The sequence below is a fragment of the Condylura cristata genome, unplaced genomic scaffold, assembly GCF_000260355.1.
Source record: "Condylura cristata isolate star-nosed mole 26May11 unplaced genomic scaffold, ConCri1.0 scaffold00013, whole genome shotgun sequence".
NCBI classification, from domain to species: domain Eukaryota; kingdom Metazoa; phylum Chordata; class Mammalia; order Eulipotyphla; family Talpidae; genus Condylura; species Condylura cristata.
In genome coordinates, this window is record NW_004567114.1 from 30924517 (window position 1) to 30938995 (window position 14479).

The following is a 14479-nucleotide window of genomic DNA, read 5'->3' on the forward strand; positions in this document are numbered from 1 at the left end:
AAAAAAAAAATTTTTAGCTAAAAAAGGCAATCACAAAGCACTAAAACTCAGCTCCTCAACGGAAAGTTTTTTTTTTTTAGCACTTACCCAAGTCTTCCTAGCAGTTCAAGTTCAGGAACTTGTGGGCCACATGATTCTATTTGCAATGGCTGGTATTCATATAAAGCTTCTTCAAGTTTTTGAATAGGAGCTGATGAAATATGTTGACCCTGTTAGAAAAATGAAAAAATTCATCTTTGAATATTCTTATTTATTTATAGTCACATTAAAGATGAACAAAACTCCTCATTCTAAAAATAGTATCATTATATATGCTGTTCCATGGACACAATTTATTATATTACTGAAACCCACATTGTATAATTAACAGAAAGTCACAGGAACAATTTAAAAGGGGAAAACCAAATCTATCATTAAATTCAAATTTACTCTTTAAGAGTATACCAGTTCAATGTCAATGAAAGAACTCAGCAAATATACAAACACAATTTATCCTTACATGTTTTTGAGACCATCCAAGATTGTAAGCAGACCAATGTTTGGAGCTTGAATGATATAAGTCAAACCCCTAAAACTACAAAAGGACCAATCAGCCATGAAAGATGGTGACCTTGAGGGGAATATAAGTCAGGGTGGCCGTTAATATGAGCCCATTCATCAGATAGGATTCATCAGACAGCTTCAGACACACTTATCTGGAGTCTTCAATACCTTTACAAGTCTCCACAGACCTCCACATCTGCTCTCTGCTTAAAACTTTGGCCTGATCACTATTCCTGCCTCTGGCCCTACCTAAAACATTGCCTGATAAATGGCACAGTGTTTCTACAGGCATTGTCTGCCATTAGCTAATGCCTGACATCTCCAAGAGTTGTAACACTGGTGACTGGTGCCTCTGTTTCTACCACCTGATGAGCAGTGCTGACCAGCAGAGCCACCTATGCCCAGCCCCTCTGAGAGCTGCAAATTACTCCTGATTCTCTGGAATCACTTCTGGTGCTATCCAGTTCAGTGTTTAGTGCTGCCCAGCCCAGGCTCTGGATAGCTGCTGTTAACTACTGCAGTGCCACTTCAGCAGCAGGCAGAGGCGTGATCACCTCCAACTGCAACTATAAATTGGATCCTGACCCGTGTCTTACTAGTGTACTACCAGCTATTGAATCTACTTAAAAGTAGATTATTACCTTGTATGAGAAGTCTTTGCTTTGGATTCCTGGACACTGCAGACTATCTAGAATAGGATAGCCAGCCACTGGTGGCCTGAAAAACTCCATTTCTCCAATTCCTCCTTTATTAATAAAGTCCATTGTCCTTGTATCCTGAGCCTAAGTCATGTCCTGCACTTATAAGCACACAGGTGAAGAACGTCAAACCGTGACATTCCCTGGGCTTGCATAATTTCATTTTCAGTGGACAGGAATATGAATGTAGAGTGATAGTACATGAGTACCAAAAAATCACTGATTTGTACAGTTTGAGTGATGTTTACAGTAGATCAATTATACTGTGAAAGAATGTTTACAAAATATAAAAATGTTAAGATGGCAGTTCTTATCAATTCAACATTGCTGATTATTAAATATCCAAGAAGAAATTTTTAGTAAAATTTGCTAAAAATGTAAGATTAGGCCCTCCCTGGTGGCGCAGCAGGTTAAAGCACAGCACTAAGAAGCTAAAGCTACTTCTGCATGAGTTCAATTCCCGCCTGCCCAGGAGGTGACCACATGGCGCAGCAGACCTCTCCTGACCCGCACGCTGCTCCCCCTCAGCAGTGTACTTCATCCATCTGCCTGTTTTGCTCCCCACTTTGTCTCTGGTGAAGACTCTCACCACCCCTGAGCCTCTGGCCTATACCCCAGTTCTGTATGTATAAATAAATCTTTAAAAAAAAAAGTAAGATTAACTCAAGAGAAATTTAGCCACTATCACCATCAAAATGATGAAGATAGTTATGAGAATAAGTAAGATTTTAGGCAGTGAGTCTTCAAACATACTCTCACTGAAGTTACTTATGCACATTTTGCTAACATTCAAAAGTATAACACAAAGCTGAGATCCTTCCATTTTTGTTATTTTGCCATTATAAATAATAAATAAATGGCAAATTATTTAGGCCTGCTGAAAACAGTACTTCTAAAGCCTTGGAAGAAGTCTCCTCATCAAATTGTGCTAAAAACTGGACAGTTATTTGCAAAAGAATGAAACTGGCCCACCATCATATATCACACACAAAAATTAAACCAAAATGGATTAAAGACCTGAATGTAAGACTGGGAACTAAAAATACATAGAAGAAAACACAGGCAAACCACTCCATGATAGTGACCTCAGGGTTGTATTTGGGGATTTGATTCCCACAGTTATACAGAGGCAAAAATAAACAAGTAGAACTACATCAAACTCAAAAGCTTCTTTACAAAAAAAAAAAAACCACTATCACTAAAACAAAGACACCTTCCTGAAAGGGAGAATATATCTGCATTTCATACATCTGTCATAGATTGAATATCCAAGACACAGAAAGCACCCACATAATTCATTAACTACAAAACAGACACTTCTTCTAAGACTATATAGAGAAGATCAATAAGCATATGGAAAAATGCTCACTATCTCTCATCACCAAGGAAATGCAAATCAAAATCAACATGAGATACCATCTCATATCTGTGAAAGTCATATCACAAAGTCCAGAAACAACAAAAATTAGTAGACATGTGGAGAAAAAGAACACCCGTACACACTGTTGATGAAAACGTAGACTAGTTCAGTGTATATGGAAAGTGGTATGGTAATTTTTCACAATATTAAAAATATATCTACCATATGATCCAGTAATTACACTTCTAGATATTTACCCCCGAATACAAAACCACTAATTTGGAGATATGTAACCACTCCTATGTTCATTGGAGCACTATTTACATTATTAAAGTTATAGAAACAACCTCAATATCCAAAGACAAATGAATGTTAATCCATTCATCTATATGATGATATACATATACATATACATATACACACACATACACACAAGGAATACAATGCAGCTCTAAAAACATGGCATTCACCCCTCATTTGCAACAATATGTATAGAATTACAAGAAATTATGGAAAGCAAAATATGCCAGGAGAAAGGCAAATGTCTAACGGTCCCATTCGTGTACAGAGTATAGAAAAATAACACAAAGGGTCTGACAAAACTTAAACAAAAATCAACCTTAGCAATCTAAAACACTAAAACAAAGACTAAGGGGGGAGAGGATAAACAGAGGGGAAGGGTAAACAGAGGAGGAAGTCCAACAGACAATGGAGGTAAACTATGGGTGCTTTGGGTAGTATATGCAGTATGGTAACATACATCTAAAGAAGTTGAACCTATACTCCTGAATTATATTCAGGAATTATTATATATGTATATATATATATCATCATACAGATGAATGGATTAACATTCATTTATCATAATATTCATATGATAAAATGAGTAAATAAAATAAAAATTAATTGTATATGGACAAGAACAACAAAAAATATGGCTAGAAGGCTTTGGCTCAAGGACATTTGTGCTAACTGTAAGTAGGGTTTCCAGAACCAAAGGAAGTCTACAATTGTTCTTAAATTTGAAGATATTTATGTTTGAGACAAATCTAAATTCCGTTTAGGCAAGAGATGTGCTTATATGTAACTCCTGTTGGCAATCTGGATAACACTAAAGTAAGCATGCCAAATTCTGAAGCAATCTTCCTACTAAAACCATTGGACACAGAATCCATAGAATAATGTAAATCCCTCAAGGATTTAAACTTACTGTAAAATAAGTAAATGAAAGCAGATTTGATCTCATAGGAAGGAAAAAAAAAAACAAATGAGGCTTGAGGGTAAAAATGCAATAAGAAGAGTAAAAGCAATGCATGCAACTTTAGGGAATACCCACATTCAGAGAAGAAAAAAATACCTGCAAATTCCACACTCAGTAGTGTAACTAATATCTTTACTCCCCTGGAGTGTAACAAAATAGAGCTGTTTCTCTCCTAAGGTAAACCTTAGAGCTCTGGATTATAATTCAATCATTTTGTTAGTAAAAATTTTTCCAAATTTCCAATAGGAAAGAATTTCTAAAAATCACCTCATTTTCATAAAGAAAAATATACAAACATTTGAAGAATAACACAAATTTGTGCTGACAAAGGAAATTAAACATGGCTGCAACTTTAAAGAAAAACCTGATCATTATATTAATACACATACTCATTTAGAAAGCAGATCAAATAGGATAGCATTATTAAAGAAAATACAGTTGTCTAATGAAATAACATATGTTAGCATATGATATTAAAATAAGCAATAATAAACTACCAAAAACGAAAGTACCTTTTCATATTGATAAAACTGCATCTAATCATCTTCTGTACCTCTTCTGCACAGAAGAGGTTATAATTTATAAAGTATTAGCAACTTAAAATTATTCTAAGTTCCTTTAACACAGTAAGACTCATAACATACATTTTTATTTTATTTAACTTTTATTTGCAAGGTTAGTTTCACCTCAACATATCCACCAATAAGCCTGTATGTTTGTTAAACACTTTTTGTATAACTAGCTATTTACCATGTCTCCCCCATTAGATTATAAGGCCTCACAACCATTGCCATACCTTATAGTAAAGTGCCTGGCACCATAGAACTTGTCAATGTTTTGTTGATGTAATAAGTGCATAAATATATGTAAACAGCCATCAGGTGTACTGGTAAAAACACTAGAAAAGCTGTAAAATGGTTGGATTTCCAAATTCTACACATTTAAGAACCCTCTTACTAACCGTAAAGAACTCAAGTTTATTAACCAAATGTACTGTGCAAACATATAAGGAATATATCTACAGCTTATCTACAATTTAATACTGTTTTCTTTCATTTATTCATTATAGATTGTCACTGGATATTTTTTTTTCCCTAGGCTGGAAATGTGCTTCTAGCCATTTAACAATTTATTTTAACAAAATTTCAGGTAACAAAACTTTGTGGTTGTTCCTTTGCAATCACCACCAATTCACATAATGAATGTTGAGCATTGACTACATGCCAAGATCTGAAAGTACAGCGGTGAACTTATAAGCCTCAGTCCTCAGGGAGTTTATAATCTAATAAATCTCTTTTCAACAGAATTTGCCCTTATTTCTGAGGATTATCTAAATGCAAAAAAAAAAAAAAGGATGTAAAAGAAAACAAGGGGACAGAAGTAGCAGGAGGACAAAATGGTGAAGGAGGAGGAAAGGGAGGAAAGGAGGGAGGAAGGAGAAAAACAAGCAAGAGAGTAATGTTTTTTTCATAAACCAGGTCCTAGCGCATGTTAAATTTTACAAATAATGCATTACATTACTAAAGGAACTAGAAACCAGCATATCTTATTCTTCTCAAAGCATAAAACTACTACAATTCTAGTGGGTTTTTTTTTTTCCCCAGAGAAAGTAACTAAAGAAGAGCTTCTAGAAAATAAATTAAATTTTGCTGAAATACTGTTTTCATGGTGGTAAGTATCCAAATAGTTTAAATATTTACGTGAACTGTTGTACATGTATTTTGTGTGTATACACATAGTTCTACCTATTCAAATGCACTTATACATGTGTATATTAATTTTAGTTGAGTATATACTCATCATTATTTTAATGGGATAGAGAATATTTAAAGATTATATCTGGCACTGCCTTCAAGCAATTCTATCAAAGTAGTGTTTTTGTTTGCAATTCGGTTGTTTTCAGTTTATTTTGGGACCAAGCACATCATATTTTTTTTTTTTTAATACTGTGCTGTTTTGGTTCCTCTGGGGTGATATCAGTCTGTCATCACTGCAACAGCTGCATGGTAATAACTTTCTGGTACCACATAATTTCATGGTAAGAACAATTTCTTTCTTGCCATAGAAAACATTTCTTTCAAAATTTATGGTAAACAGCATAAAACAAATGAAGGTCAAGACCTTGCATAGTAAGAAGTAACTATACACTTATATTAGCATTGCTCTAGGCTAAAATGAACTCAGGTGATACAATTCCTCTGAACTTCATTTTCATATTCACAATGGGGGTGTAGGGAGTAAATTGGGAAACTGGAAGTTATTCCAGATCTAGCCTGCTATGATTTCATGATGACTGAGTAAAAATAAGCCCCTATCTCACAAAGTATCATAAGAAAGAAATGAAATTTTCCCCATATTTAATGTAAAATAGTTTGACTTTATATATACTAGGAAAACAGTCAGTTAAAAACGAAAACACTAAGTATAGATTTCCAATTCCATATGAGAATCATCAGAATAATTCCCTCTCTGAATCCATGTTTTTAGAAAGAGAGAACATAATTTTTAAAAATATATAACTGATTCTTCAAAGTATTTCAGTCCTGACTTATACCCCCCCAAAACAAGGCTTTTGCGCATTTCATCTATAAAATGTGGTGTTAGGAGTTTGATTATCAATTTTCTTTTTTTTTTTAAAGATTTATTTGTACATACAGAACTGGGGTACAGGCTAGAGGCTCAGGGGTGGCGAGAGGCTTCACCAGAAACAGAGTGGGGAGCAGAACAGGCAGGTCGACGAAGTACACTGCTGAGGGGAGCAGCGGGCAGGTCAGGAGAGGTCTGCCAGGTCATGTGGTCACCTCCGGGGCAGGCAGGAATCTAACTCATGCGGAAGTGGCTTTAGCTTCTCAGTGCAGTGCTTTAAACCGCTGCGCCACCAGGGAGGGCCTGATTATCAATTTTCCCAAAAGTTTTCCTTCTCAAAAAAAATATGTGTGTGTGTGTGTATGCATACACACACACACACAAAACAGACTCTTGGAATATGAAGGAGATTTCATTTTTAATACAATAAGAATAGTACCATATTTGTTTAGTTTGTTCATAATCATCAGTTCATATGCTTTAAAAAAAAGCATTTCTAACTGTAAAACATTGTTGAAAGGATAGAAGACTTGACGAGATAGAAAGGTATTTAATTTTCATGAATTGGAAGAATTAATATCATTAAAATGGCTATATCACCTAAAACAAAATATTCAATGCAATCCCTATCACATTCTTCACAGAAATAGAACAAAAATACCAATGAAATTTACATGGTACTATAAAATATCCCAAATATTAAATACACTAATGATCAGTAGAACAGAGAAGATTACTCAGAAATTAAACCATATACATATAGACAAGGAATTTACAACAAAGGTGTTAAGAACTTACAATAGAGCAAGAAACATCAATAAATATATTGGGTAAACTAGAAGCTGCATGAAAAGAATAAAATCAGACCAATACTTCATGCCATAAATAAAAATTAGCCCAGAATGGATTAAAAAGTTAGATGTAAGGTGCATAGAAGAAAAACATAGGTGATATGCTCCTGGATGCCAGCCTTAGAGATGTTTCAATATTCAACTCTTAATAGCAAGGAAAATAAGTGCAAAAGAAAAAAAGGGATTACATTTTTTTTGCTATTCTGAACAGTAAAAGAAACTTGCATCAAAACAAAAAGCCACCCTACTGCATGGGAGAAGATATTTGTACATCATATATCAAACAAGTGGCTAATACTCAAAATATAGAAAGAGCTCATAAAACTCAACAATTCAAAAAAGCAACAGTTATAAAGTGGGCAGTAAATTTGAAATAAATACTTCTCAAAGACATTTAGATATCCAAAAGGCACAGGAAAAGATGTTCATCCTCTCTTAATGGAGAAATGCTTTTGAGTTGCCAATCATATCCTTTTTTATAAACAGATATGAGAGAACGGCTATTATCCAAAAGACAAGAAAACAAGTGTTGGAGAGATGTGAAGAGGAAGGAACACTCCTTATTCATTGTTAGTGAGCATGTAAATAAGTACAGCCATTAAGAAAAGCAGCATGATGGTTCTGACTTTTACTTTATTATAGTTATTTTTTCTGATTCCATTTTTGCTTCTCTACATTCCTCCTATAAGTGATATAACAAAGATATTTTAAAAAATCAAAATAGGCCCTCCCTGATGGCGCAACAGGTTAGGATGCAGCCCTGAAGTGGCTTCAGCTAGCTTGCCGCAGCCGCTTCAGTGCCAGTTCGATCTCTGAGGTGATCCACATGGCAGCAGACCTCTCCTGACCAGCGCCCCCTGCTCCCCTCAGCAGTGTAATTCCTTGATCAACCTGTTCTACTCCCCACTCTGTCTCTGGTGAATCATCTCACCGCCCCTGCACCTCTGGCCTGTACCCCAGTTCTGTATGCATAAATAAATCTTTTTAAAAAGTCAAAACAAAAGCAGTATAAAGAAAACTCAAAAAATTAAAAATAGACATTCCATATAATCCAATTATCCTACTTATGAACATTAACTCAAAAAATACAAAACTCTAATTCAAGGAGACATGCTTTCCCACATTTATTGTGGTATTATTTATATCAGGCAAGAGTTGGAAATAACCTAAGTGACCATGGGCAGAGAAGTGAATTAAGAAGATATGGCATTAAAAAAAATAAAAAGATATGGCATACACAATGAAATACCACTCAGCTATTTAAAAAAGGATGAAATCCTGTTATATGCAACAACATCACAAAGTTATGTCCAGTAATTGAATGGTGTTAGATTCAGACAATGAAAGGCAAACACTGTATGATTTTGCCTTTACATGGTAATACCATGGGAAAAAAAAAAGAGATGAACTAAATAAATGAAAATAAACTTCTGGACTATAAGACCACTTAGTGGTTACCAAAAGAGTAGGGGAATGAGTAAATTAGAAAGTGGACAATGGTATAGTGAATGACAGAATTGGACATTAAGTGATAAAGTGAATGAATGTAGTATATACAAATACTGATTCTCAATGACACACAACTTGGAACTTATGTTATGAAGCAATGCTACTTCAATAAAAAATAATTTTTTATTTTAAAATATTATTTCCATAAATTATTTTCATTGGTATAGAACAAACAGGGCTCAAATATGAACTAAACGTAACAATATATTTGTAGATACATAATTAGTTTTCAGAAAGACCAAGGTCAGGTCTGCTTTAATCTATCTTGTCTATAATTGCATTCATATAAATTTGCCTTCAAAAATGTAGACAAAAAAGGAACTAAGTTAGTCAACTCTACCTCAGCTAATTCTATACCCATATAATACCCAAGAGCGAGCTAAATGTTTTCTACAACAGTCAGAAATAACACAAGTGATTGACTTAAGGTCAACATAACTGTATAAAGTCACACCTCACACATGATTAGGTCCTAATGGTAATCTGAAAACTAGTCAAAATAAATCTTTACAACTTTTTAAATAGTCCATGAAGTATGTATACATTGTTCTGCACATATTGTATCTCTTTACATAAGTTCTCTTCAATTAGTTTTTCCTCCAGTATTGTTATATATTACAGTTTACTCGATGGCCAGAAAAAGTAGTTTGCTTTTGGCAACCACCTTCTTCTTCTTTTATTGCTAGCAAGAGAAAAGAACTCTTTGATATTTGTCTCTAGTTTGATGTTGTTTTAAACTTTAGTTGAATTCCAGTAAGTTAAATGTATTTATGATATGGCTGCTGAACATGACAGGTATATGAATTTTCACTCATATAAGATATGAGATGTGAGCTCTAAAGAACTGAAATGGAAAGGAAGAAAGAACATTCCTAAAAAAGGAAATGTCAATACCAACAACAACTTCAGTACAGTAGTAAAAATGAAAGTCAGAATATAAGTGATAAAATAGGGGTTGGGAAAGTAGACATATTAAGCAAAACCAACTATTATTTTTATCAAATTATAAGATACAATAAAAATTGGAACATATAGCATTTTAAAGAAAATGTATGAAACAAGGAAGGATTGTTTGTTTAGTTTTTGTCATTCTAGGTTTTATTTCTCCTTAAGCACTGATAAATAAAGCAGTGTTGAAAAGTATTTTTACATTCTTTCTCTGATGCTTGTCTTGCTACTTAACTTCCATTTGTTGCCAAGAGGACAGAGTGTTCAGCAAATCATATCTGTTTCTATAAAAAGATCAGAAAAGAAAAACATCAAGGAGACTACTTCCTGAGACAAAACCTTTCTCCTTAAAAAAGAGCATTTAATTTTAAGAAAAATGGTATTTGTCAGACATTTTCAGCATATGGCATTTTAGTTCATTACTTATTATAGTAATTACAAAAATAGTTTCCAAGAAAGGCTTCTAATTTTGGCACTTTAAGTGATTTTTTAATAGAAAGAAAATAACTTACATATAAATCTAAATTTTGGAGTGTGATAAAATATGAAAAATTATATAAAGTTCTCTGGGAATATTTTTAATATGTAAGCAAAGCAAAAATATGTAAAATTAGTATTCTGAACTGGAATGTTTTTTTTCAGTGTAAAGGTACAAAAAGCTTCCTTATACCATAATGGACTAAATAATTCAAGAGATTATAGTTTATTTTGCTCTAAATTCTCTGTGTATTACGTGTTTGGTACATATGAGGAATATTTCATAAATGAACAAATGTCTTGTAATGCTTCTCATTATTCCACTCCCTCCAATCCCCTAATTCAATGCCATGCCCTCAAAAACATAACAAATCTCCTAGTTCAACTAGAGGTCATTGTAGAAAATAAATGAATTAAGCCAAGCTGTAACTAACTTTATCCCTTTTCTGTACTATAAGAAAACAGCAAATACTATGAATATTCTAATGATCCCAATCTGCCTTCCCACAAACATAAACACCATACCACCACTGTTATAAAAATCACCATGCAATTAGATCTAGAATCTAAACACAAAATTAACAGAATGTTAATAAAAGATGTGGACTCTCTTTTCATTTGTAAAAATTTTACATCAAATGTCATTTACTAAAAGTCATAAAGATAAGGAATGTGGTCAGTAGCAGTGGGCTTCCGTGCAAAAGCCCACAGAAATATTTATTAAATACCTATACATGTCATGAATGGTGCTAGCATGCATTTAAGGTATTATTTGTCTACGTTATGGGGGTGGGGAGGATGGTATTTTCCAGGTCAACAGACCAACTCGGGCTCTAAGCACTATATAGCCACAATCTACTCATTACCTTCCTACTATGTGCACATAGTATGAAAATTCATTTATCTAAATATTTATATAATAAATGTTAAGTACTGTGAAAGTATGATAGAAAGAATATAACACCAGAACTTACCCTATTTTCAAGCATTTAACAATAAATACTTACATTTATTAAACATAAATTAGAAAATACTCATTTTTTTTAAAGATTTATTTATTTATCCACACAGAACTGGGGTAAAGGCCAGGGGTGTGGAGTGGTGAGAGGATTCACCAGAGACAGAGTGGGGAGCAGAATAGGCTGACTGATGAAGTACACTGCTGAGGGGAGCAGTGGGTGGGTCAAGGGAGGTCTGCCATGCCATGTGGATCACCTCCGGGTGGGTATCGAACTCATGCTGAAGTGGCTTTAGCTGCTTAGTACTGTGCTTTTAATCCACTGCACCACCAGGGAGGGCCCAGAAAATACTCATTGTTTTAAGAAAAATGCTTTTAAAATTACTAGCTCTAGTTCATTATAACATATAGCTCAATTTTACTTTTAAAAAATATTCACATTAAACTGTCCCATATACATTTAGACTGTTGGAAATTTCACCTGTTTTGATAAGTCTGCTTCATCCTTTTTAGATACTCTCACAGTTCAATCTTTTCTTAATAACAAGAAAAGTTATTGTCTTCAAACATGTAAATTGATGACATATTTATAAACAATGGAGATTGAATAGATTTTGAAATATTAATCAGAAAGACTATTTCAACTAGAAATAAAAACTCCTAGCAATACAAAAGTAACCTACCTTCCTAGAAAGTTAACAATAACTAACCCTTTAAATCACATTTTCTAAGTTTATTTTTCAATTAATAGATATTTTATGTTTATGATGTGAATTATAAATGCAATGCAGAAAAACCACAATTTGGGTTAATTTTTCATCCAATAATCTTTTGTAATTGAGCATACATGCTGTTTCCATTAACACAGGAGTACATTAGATCCCCACTTTATGATAGGTCCACTACATGCACAAATCACTTTATGATGAATCCTTCCTATTATAAGATAAATAGCATTAGATAAATATTCACATTATGATAGGGAAATAGTGGGTGGGGCAGCTGAATAACTGTTAGCATATGAGCCAACAGCAGCTTATTTATCTGCTTGACAATCTTTTTTCACACTGTCCACCAGTTTTTTAGTATAAAAATATTTTGTTTTTTAGTTCTTATGTAACGTTTCTTACAAGTGATTGTTACTGAATTGTGTAAAGTACAGTGCGAACTGTAAAAATGAGTCTTAAAGAGTATAAAGGAGAAAGTTTCAATTATATTTAAACAAGAAACTTGCACAAGCAATAGTCACAATACTGGAATGATAGTAGAGCAAAAGCAAAGAAAAAAAGACTCCTTTGGCTTCTGAAAACCTCCTGAAAAAGAGGAAGGCTTATCGGGTCCTCCAAGTCACCCAGACAAAGCAGGGACTTGTAGAAAAGAAGCAAAGTTTCAGAACTCAGATTTAAACCACAAGAAGGATTCCTACATGATTCCAGACAGCTACGATGTGACTACGTTTGTCTCAGACCATTAAATGTGAAACCTCATGGCTAGGAAATACCAGATAAACATTCCTTAGCCTATATTTATGCATCCAAAGGATTGATGATGGGGTGAATTTAATTGTGGCAGACTACTGCAAGATTTCACCTAGAAAAGATTTTGAGTAATGTCTTTGTCAAACTGACCTCTCAGACCATAAAAATGCTTCTTATGGTGGAAACTCAAGTGACCTGGGAATTTCAAAATCTGCAGTCTGTCCAGGAACTCAATCTTGAAATGTTGTCAAGCGAGGTCACGAATAATGTAAGACTACCCTCTGACAGACAACACAATAATGGAGAAACATGTGGGTGAAATTTGGTGTCAACTGCTTGGGACATTTCCTTCATGAAAATGATTTGGGTGATCTCAGGGTTCTTGCATCCTTTCCAGCTCTTAGTGACATCCCATGCCTAGAGATTTCCTTCAAGAGATAAGTCTCGGCCCTCCCTGGTGGTGCAGAGGGTTAAAGCACAGCACTGAGAAGCTAAAGCCATTTCCGCATGAGTTCGATTCCCGCTTGCCCCAGAGGTGACCACGTGGCGGCAGACCTCTCCTGGCCCGCCCGCTGCTCCCCTCAGCAGTGTACTTCGTGGATCTGCCTGTTCTGCTCTCCACTCTGTCTCTGGTGAAACCTCTCACCACCCCTGAGCCTCTGGCCTATACCCCAGTTCTGTATGTACAAATAAATAAATCTTTAAAAAAAAAAAAAAAGAGATAAGTCTCACTGGACATGTAGGTGAACCCATCAATCTGTTCATCTAGCAGTTGAACTAAACCCAGAAACTAGAGATGTTCAAGTAAACACTTCTCATCACAGCCTAGTGTCAAGTGTGTTTTCTGCTGCCTTCTTTGAAATAACAAAGTACTGATGCCATAAAGGGAATACTACTTTTTTGTACCTTATATCCTGGAGTGTAGTGAATGAATAAACAACTATGTATACAAGAAAGTGTGGACTAAGCCCAGGGACATACTTGAACTTGGGGTTATTTTAGAAAGAGTTTAAAATATAATTAGAAGAGCACAGTAAGAAAAAGAAGGGGGAGGGAAGGAGTGAAGGGAGGAGGAAAGGAAGCCAGGAATAAAAGAAAGGAGGGAGACAAGAAATCATACAAAAGCATAATAGTATAAAAGTTAGTGAATTGGCACAAGAATCTGGTTTTATTAAGTGATTTTGGAAATATCCTTTTCCAAATTTAGTTGTTTCTAATTTCATCTTTTTAATGAAAAATGATATTCTTGGTGCTTTTGTTCTGTTGTATAAGTTTTATTTAATAAGCTTAATTATGTGCCAAAATGTGCAAATTATGCCAAATTATGCCAAATTATACAGTATCAATATATTGTTGGGTTAACATCATGATATTCTCACTATATGATCACTTCTGCAGAAGTGTAAATACTGTAAAGTCTGTGCAAATAATATCATATTACTTTTTAACTTTGTAACTGTTAAAGTCTTCATGAATATACAAAATACATGTGAAAAAAATGAATATAAAGGAGTATAACCCTTTATATTCATAGTGCCTAACAAACAAATAAAATAAGTATGGGAGACTGCTGAGCTCTGAAGGCTTTCGGGTAGGTACAGATTTGATAAAAGCTGAGACAGATGCTGCTATCAACAACACTTTCTGAAGCCAATGGCTACCTACTATTTTGACTAGTATAAGAGAGAGCTCAAAAGGAGCAGGAAAGAAATAATAAGAAGGAAGTTGAGGTAGGGAGGGGTCACTCTATGACCAAAGACAACTTTATGTAAAAAAACAACTCTAGGCCCTCCCTGGTGGCGCAGCGGGT

The 14479-nt window shown here is 34.4% G+C and overlaps 1 protein-coding gene across 1 annotated transcript in view; it reads right to left on the reverse strand.

Moving 5' to 3' along the window:
- MNAT1 (MNAT CDK-activating kinase assembly factor 1) overlaps positions 1–14479 on the reverse strand; it is a 142630-nt gene that overhangs the window by 40861 nt on the left and 87290 nt on the right. The window contains exon 7 of the mRNA XM_004681810.1: positions 88–209. Coding sequence (XP_004681867.1) covers positions 88–209 — 122 coding nt within the window. The remainder of the gene's footprint in view (positions 1–87; positions 210–14479) is intronic.